We start from the raw sequence: 8,018 nt of genomic DNA, 5'->3' as shown, positions 1-8,018 counted from the left end.
TCCTTTGTAGTCTGATTCAATGGAACTCAAGTGTGAATTTATGAATGGTTAATTAGATATTTTGTTTATCTCTTATGTGATTGTATGAAGTTGTCTTGATTAATTCTTTATATTAAGGGAATAGTGTAGAACAGACATGTTTACATTGTTTCTGTATCTGTCAACTTCATCATCAGTGTTCTAGTAGTTAAGACATTGATGCTAGGATTCTGATGTGATCTTAAGACCTTAGTAATTAATGCATGTATTAAGAAGGGAATCACCAAGACATTGGGCTTTCTGATTAATGTATCAATCAGGGTAGTAAGACATTACATTTTGATGATAAGAAAAAGGTTGATCAACATCACATAGAAGATAATTCATTATGGAAATTGGTTCATCCATATATTCATGCTTGAGGAAAATTGATGTCTGACTACTTGTTTACATTATAATCACATTTTATTTGTTTATCAAGTTTTTATGCAATTCAAATAAATTTCTGGTGATAAGAAATCGATGCAATTAATAATCTTTTGGTTGATTCAACTTAAGTATATATGGTTAGTCAGTGCTTGAACACAAATCCTCGTGGGAACGATCTTTACTCATCATTTTATTACTTGTGTGACTAGTACACTTGCTAAATACACAACAAACAACTAAGTTGTGTTACTACTAAGTTACTACCAATCAATCTCACTGTTAGATCGATTATGTTGACCCAACGGTTATATTTATTTTCATCTTTGTATGGTCATGATTTTCCAAATTTAATACTTTATATTTATTTCTACCTTTGTATGGTTATGATTTTCCATATTTAATGCTTTCACTTTAAATATGAGGAATCATAACCATACAAAGACAAAAATAAATATAACTGTTAGATCAACATAATCGATCTAATGGTGAGATTGATTGGTAGTATCATGGTAGTAACTCAATTTGGTTGTTACAATATTCTTCCCCTAATTATAATAGCAAGTAATGACATGTTTAAACTTGCAGGTTTGCTCAACCTAACATGAGTTGGCCCATGTTGATATTGGACCAAATTGAATTAGATCAAAACAAGCCGAAATCTTTTTACTTCAATTTTATTAATATAATTTACATATTTTGTCGAATTATTTGGACCAACTCATCATCGACCAATTTCAACACCATTAATCAAATCAATTAACACATAAATATTTGTCTTAATTAACTTACAAGGTATATTATGTTTTATAAAAATAAATCTAAATAAAACATATGCAATTCAAAATGGAATTAACCTAACCTTTACACAAACAAAACTTTAGTCAACCAAGAAAGCAAATATTGACCTATTTAAAAGGAGAACATGAAAATCTAATTTCCTTAATCTACTAAACTAAACTGAAATGCCACGAGGATTAAAACTTATTGAGATTAATGTTTTTTTATATTATAGGAGATAGTTTTATCTCTTACACAAACATAAAATTGTGTTGGGTTCATAGATTTTTTTCTCTCCTTTCTTCACATGGCTCCATATGGATCTTATACACTTTTATGTGTATGTAAGAGAAAATTTTATCTTCTATAACATGAAAAACATCAAACTCAAACTTATTAACACTATGTTTATTAGAAGGCCCAATAGTTGCCAACTTGGTGACGACAGCAGGGAGAGAGAAGGGAAGAAAACAGAGATATAAAATTATTATAGTTTATTTAATTTGGACTACGTTCAATAATATTTATTATATGGGTTTGATATTTATCTTTTTAAAAGATATAGAATTGTATTTTTCTAAATGAGAAAAGTAAATACATAATGAAAATCAAGGGTGAGAAAGTGATTTTTTTTATTTTAAATAAAAAACACTAGTTTTAACTAAAATGATCATCCTGTAAAAGGACAAATATTTTTCCATTTTTGTAATTTTCTTATAGCACTTGTTATAGCATTCTATTATAAGAAAAATATAAATAAGATTAATAGCACTAAATAACAACTGTTATTCATAGGTTTAAACTCAAATTATTAGAGAAAGAAAGAAAGAAAATAAAACAAAGCCCCACAACAGTATTAATACTAAGCTACTCAGTCACAAGAAAGTTTCCTCCACTCATCCGCCGGAGTGGCTCCTTCGAACTTTTATTGGCTTTCTCTATGTCCCACTATAAAAAATTATTATCTTAACGCGAATTATAAATTATACCAAACGGTTAAATGTTTAATTTTTGGGTGATTGGGAAGTAACTGATTAAGAGGTAGCTATATATAAGTTTTGCTGGAGAACCCAGATCTGATTTGTTAACAATGTTTTTATTTTATTTTATTTTTAGATTATTCTTCAATAATTCTATAGATTTTTTATGGACTAATTTATAGTTCGGGGTGGATCCAAGATTATGACTTTAAATCACTTTCAAATATGGTATTGGAACGAATCAAATATATGCTTTCATCCGCACCTACTCAGCTCTCATGTACCAACTAAATTATTATCATTTAGTATTACTTATCCATTTATAACCCACGCTTTCCAGATTTTAAACCTAATTTAATATAACAGTAGTAATTATTACAGAGAACAATTTGTCAGACCGTATAAAAAAAGAGGAAAGGTAGTCATTCTTGCTCTAGAAAAAAAAAGTGAGAAAGTTAGAAGCAATGTTATTAAAATTGGTCTGGTTAATGACCCAGTCGAGGTACTAGATTACTGAGTTACTGGTTCAATCAGTGGATCACTGGTTGAATCGCGTGACCCGGTGATTATAATATAAATCTATAATTTATATTAAAAAAATTATAAATATGCTCAAATAGCTGAAAAAAATAATATAAATTCTAAATATTTTAATATAAAAATAATAAATTATTCATTATTATCCAATAAAGGATTAAACAAATACATAATGCTTGTTATATTGGTGTTTCAGGTTCGGTAAACGACATCTCTAACTATCAAATCAAAATTCTCTGCATAGTGCAATTGAGATAATATTAAGATAACTTATGTAAAGCAATAAGTAACAGATCACTCAAATATGTCAATTATGATTTATTTATTTTTGGAAAACTTTTTTTTTTGAATTTTTTTTTTAAAAACCCGAGCTGGGTCATCGGTTTTTCATCAAAACCGGCCGGGTCTCACCGGCGGGTCTCACCGGGTCGTACCGGGTCTGATACTTGACCGATCTAATGTGATAACCGGACCGGTCAGATGACCGGTTCACAGGGTTCCGGGTCGGCCCGGCCGGTCCGGTATGGTTTTCACAACTATGGTTAGAAGAGTAAGAATTAAAAATCTAAATATTTTTATGTAAATAATATTACTATTAATATATAATTTAAAACTTCATTAAATAAGTAATTTAATAAAAAATTATCCTTATAATTCTAATTTATTTAATTTTTAATTTTTATATATTTTTCATATTAATCATTTTATTTTTTTCTCATTTGAGTTTTGCTCTTGATCAATTCTTATATTTTTTATTTATTTGAATTCTTACTTTTCATAAAAAAAATTCTTTCTATAATTTTTATTGAGAAAGGTTATACTCACAACTTTTTTTTTACAACCTCTTACAACCATATCTTAACACCGTTGATTTCCGCCACTCAACGTGTGAATTAATAATTAATTAATAAGTTTAATTTACGAAAATCATAACCATTGATTGGCGAAAATCAACGGTGTTAAGATATGGTTGTAAGAGGTTGAAAAAAAAATTGTAAGTATAACATTTCTCATTTTTATTTATCAAGTTATTTAAATAAATAAAAATATAAAAAAAGCCCAAACAAAATAATTATAAAAAATAAAATTGAATGAAAACTCTAATTGCCAATATCTTATTTAAACGTTAGTAAATTGTTGGAAGTACCACCTACCAAAAAAAAAGGGAAAACATAAAAATAATCCCTATGAATTTTTTTAATTATCACTTACTTTCCTCACAATTTTTTTGAATCATTGACATTTTTATTTAGATTTTTTTATCATTTATCTCCTGACTTAAAGTTTTTTTTATCACTTACCCCTCACTTAGGAGAGTAAATGATAAAAAAACTTTAAGTGAAGGAATAAATAATTCAAAATTTTGGAGAATGAATAAATAATAATGAAACAAGTTAGGATGGTTTTTGAAGTTTTTCAAAAAAAAAATAATTGTTGGAAGTACCAATTAGGGGAGACCCCGACTCAGAAAGTGTTCCGAGAAACGAAACGCTTGTAGTCCTTTGGAAGTCGTTTAACGTGGAAACGCGATCAAACCTAGTAAACGACATTGCCTCTTCAACCGAATGAACGGCAGAAGTTATCGCAAGAAAACTTGAATTCGCAGTTTCGCACAGTGATCTTGTCGAAAACTTCCATAATCTTCTTCCATGGCGGGTCTCAGAGGACTAGCGACGGCGATCGCGGCTTTAGTCACGGTGGCAGTGCTGGTGGCGGCTTTGCCGGCACACGCCGGCGACACGAACGGAGTATTCTCTCCGTGCACAGACACACGGGTGCAGAGATCCGACGGATTCACGTTGGGAATCGTGTTCGCATCGAAGGACAAGTTCTTCTACAACAACAACAGCAGCGTTCAGTTGTCACCGTGCGATACAAGACTCTCTCTCTCCAATTCCAACTCTCAGATCTCTCTGTTCAGACCCAAGGTCGACGAGATCTCGCTCCTCACCGTCAACTCCTCTTCCTTCGTCGCGGTTCGTTCTCTGTCCCTCTATTTTTGTTCTGAATTTCGATTGTGTTTAGTTGTTTGATTTTGGAGAGTCACTGGTTTGTGTTGTTTTGTGATCGAAATAACCGAATTCAATTAGTTCAAATTTTGGTTAATTTATCTGCTTTTTCTTTTTCTCTGCATTTTCCTACACATGATTGCAAAATCTAGCACTGGCGTATAATCATTGTTTGGCCATGTGGAAAATATCCCCTAAAACCTAATTTCACAGTATCTTTTGGACTGTGATGGCTTTGTTGACAATGCATTTGCTATGGTAATTTACTCTTATAATGATAACCCTTGGTGCATATAGATCAAAGTCTTTTGTTTTTTAGGGTGAAAATGTTTGTTATATGTCTGGCTTCCAAGTGCTTGTGTGATTAACTGGAAAGGGGGGAGTTGGAGAATTTGGAAGGAAAATTACTTTTTTCCTGCTTGGTAAAAAACACAAAAATGTGGGACTGTTGAAAGTGGAGCGAAACTCATTTACAATACAAATTTTGGCCACTCCTATGGCATGAAAGTGAGTTGATAAATTGATTTTTGAGTGATAATGTGGAGATCAAAACTTAATCTGATTCCAGTTGTCTTCTTTTATTCTGCTTACTCGAACTAGCATTGCCTTAGTTATAAGCAAAGTACAAATTTGTATGGCTCCCCAAATGAGCCTGTTAGGTTCCTAACACTTGCCCTGTGGTGGATTGATTTCATTATCAGTTTGGTTAACTTTTATTTTTGCGTCTCCGTTGATTGATTTCTCTGGTATTGTTTGTTTGTCATTTTGGGTCTCATAATATTTTCCCTGTCCAGGACTCATATGGCTATATGGTTGCATTTGCTGGTCGGAAATATGCAGCAAGGTCCCCTCCTGCTTTTGTTGCAAACGGTTCATATACTGTAACTAGTTTTACTCTTGTAAGGATTTTTTTTATAATGCTTTTTAACAGTTGTGTTCTATTTGATTGTCATAATCATAACCCCTACTGAGAACCAACTGAAATCTGGACCTGCAGGTCCTTGAGTTTCAGAAGGGCAGGCTGCAAAATTTTTATTGGAAAAGAGATGGGTGTGCTAAATGCTCGGGTAACTCCAAAGCTGTCTGTCTAAACAATCAGGATTGCGCGCTGCAAACATCCAGCTGCAAGAGCCATGGAGGATCTGTGGATTGCAGCATAGGAATACAATTGGCGTTCTCTGGCACAGATAAACACCTTTCAGCTCTCAACTCTTGGTATGAAGTGAAAAACCTTCGCCAGTATTCTCTCTTTGGCCTTTATTCAAATCTGAGAGATTCCCTTTCTAGCCAGTACAATAAGTTTTTCTAATTCCCTTTAGTTCTTCTGTAATTTGTTTGTACCATTCTGTTGTGATTTGCTCATGTTTAAACTTTATCGACTTCTCTTCCTTCCCTTCTATATATATATATATTTGTGAGAACCTAGAACAATGGCGTGTACATTTGTATACCAAGGTTATCTTCATTATGCTGGATGGAGTACAATGCATATCAATTTGTCGTTAACTACGGTGAACTGTTTGACATGCCAAATAGCATACTTGACCCTTCAAGTAGCTATACTTGGATTGGCGTATGCTTGGCCAGCTTTGATAAGGCATACATGCAAGTAGTCTTCTAGTTTCACATGAAGAATTCTTGAAGAATGCATGTTTTATATGTAGTCTTCGGTGAAGGGAGGATTGAATAAGGATTTTTTAAAATAATTTAACTATTGCCTTTAATCCTTTAACAGATGTGTCAAACATCATAAACTATTCCTAATATGCAAAAATATGAATAATGATTTGTGAGGGCGTGAAGTGATGTGATAAACTGATATACCTTTATTATTTTGCTAAAGGGCCGTTTTTGACATTCAACATTCTCAGACGCAGCTTAGTTATGACATGGATTAGATGGTGAATTATTTAAATTATCGTACTTTTCGTGGTGAGGGGTAGGGTTAACCATAATTTTTAATTAAATCTGAGAGTCTTGTCAAGATGAGCTTTGCTTGGGTAGTTAGATTGTATGATAGCAGTTTGGTACGCTAATGGAACAAAGTGAAACGATTTGGATCGTTTCTCCTTTGATAGTGAAATTAAAATGTAAGATTCTTTAATTCTATGTTCAATGTTGCTTGTCTTATAAAATGCACTAAACAGAACTGAATTCAGAATTCATATGATGTTTCATTCTAGTTTAAAGCTTTTAGCAAATTTACCTATGTTATGAATTTTTGTGTTGTATAAAAACTCACACACATAAATTCGTGTTTGGGTTGATGTAACTTATAAGTGTCGCTTTATTTGTATTAACCCGAATCGTCGCAAGCAACAGCAAATTAACTTGTATGGATCCAATGTCCGTACATCGCCCATCAAACCGAAGCCTATTAAAGTTGCAACTTTGCTTCATAGTCCATTTGTGGATAATGAGCCTCACTGAGAAGTCCAATAGATTTTGATTGGGCTACAGCTCAAGCAAAGACTTCTGGCTCAAACACCAAATGGCAGTGAACAACATTTTGCATGACTTGACCAACACTGCTTCTTAAGAACTAAGAACAGGGGTCAAGTTTGATTCCAAGAAGACATTTGCATCCCTTTCTCTGTCCCTTACCCCAATTCCCATCCCTTGAATAGAAGGATAAAAAATAAAAAAAATAGCAGAGGCAATGTATTATTAAAAAAAGGCAATCCCCCCACCTCCCTCTCCTCAATTCGTATCTGATTCTAACGTGTTGAGTCACTTGTTGCTTTCTTTGAATGTAATTTAATAAATTCCACTAAAAAAAATTGAAATCCACTAATATGAGATGTCATCATACAGTTTGCCTAACCCACAAAAAATTAATATTAAATATTCATAGTGTCTTATAATATCAATTATATATAGTTGACGAACACAATGATCCCCACTACTGTTTTATTTATTAGTGGCTATCTCCATAACAAGGAATTAAGCAGGCCGTTGGACTTGTTGGAGAAGATTCTAGGGCAGAATTTTTATTTAAAAAACCCGAACAAGATTCGAAAAGGGAAATCTTTATCATAACTTAACAACCAAATGGTATAAATCGCCCCTAGTTGGTGGAAATAATAAAGATTAAGAACACTAATCCGCTTCATTAAAAGCATAGTAAAATTTCCTATAATTTACTCATAGCCTCATAATGGAATCAATAATCATCCTGAATCCACAAGAGAAATTATCTTCAAGTATTAAAGAAATAAACGGGACAAACCTTACTAATTTATCACTTCAGTTCAAAATTAAACTAAATTAAAACAAAAAAGGAAGTATATATATATATATATATATA

The 8,018-nt window shown here is 32.3% G+C and overlaps 1 protein-coding gene across 1 annotated transcript; it reads left to right on the top strand.

The window, feature by feature from the left end:
- Positions 1–4,223: 4,223 nt before the first annotated feature.
- Positions 4,224–6,208, top strand: LOC133295603 (uncharacterized). The gene is made up of 3 exons (XM_061494442.1): positions 4,224–4,678; positions 5,506–5,610; positions 5,709–6,208. Exons 1-3 carry the CDS (start codon positions 4,352–4,354, stop codon positions 6,018–6,020), a joined length of 744 nt encoding a protein of 247 aa, XP_061350426.1. The 5' UTR covers positions 4,224–4,351; the 3' UTR covers positions 6,021–6,208.
- Positions 6,209–8,018: the final 1,810 nt, after the last annotated feature.

Source organism: Gastrolobium bilobum, unplaced genomic scaffold (genome assembly GCF_033153095.1).
Source record: "Gastrolobium bilobum isolate Gb01-03AN ecotype WA unplaced genomic scaffold, APGP_CSIRO_Gbil_v1 utg2393, whole genome shotgun sequence".
Classification (NCBI taxonomy): Eukaryota; Viridiplantae; Streptophyta; class Magnoliopsida; order Fabales; family Fabaceae; genus Gastrolobium; species Gastrolobium bilobum.
Note: the sequence above shows the minus strand (reverse complement) of the source record. Positions and strands in the feature narration are given on the sequence as shown.

Bases quoted from the DNA above. Each gene is read 5' to 3' on its own strand.
- LOC133295603 (XM_061494442.1), top strand. From the start codon at position 4,352: ATGGCGGGTCTCAGAGGACTAGCGACGGCGATCGCGGCTTTAGTCACG. The intron at 4,679-5,505 runs GTTCGTTCTCTG...TTCCCTGTCCAG, and splicing joins ACTCCTCTTCCTTCGTCGCG to GACTCATATGGCTATATGGT. The intron at 5,611-5,708 runs GTAAGGATTTTT...CTGGACCTGCAG, and splicing joins CTGTAACTAGTTTTACTCTT to GTCCTTGAGTTTCAGAAGGG.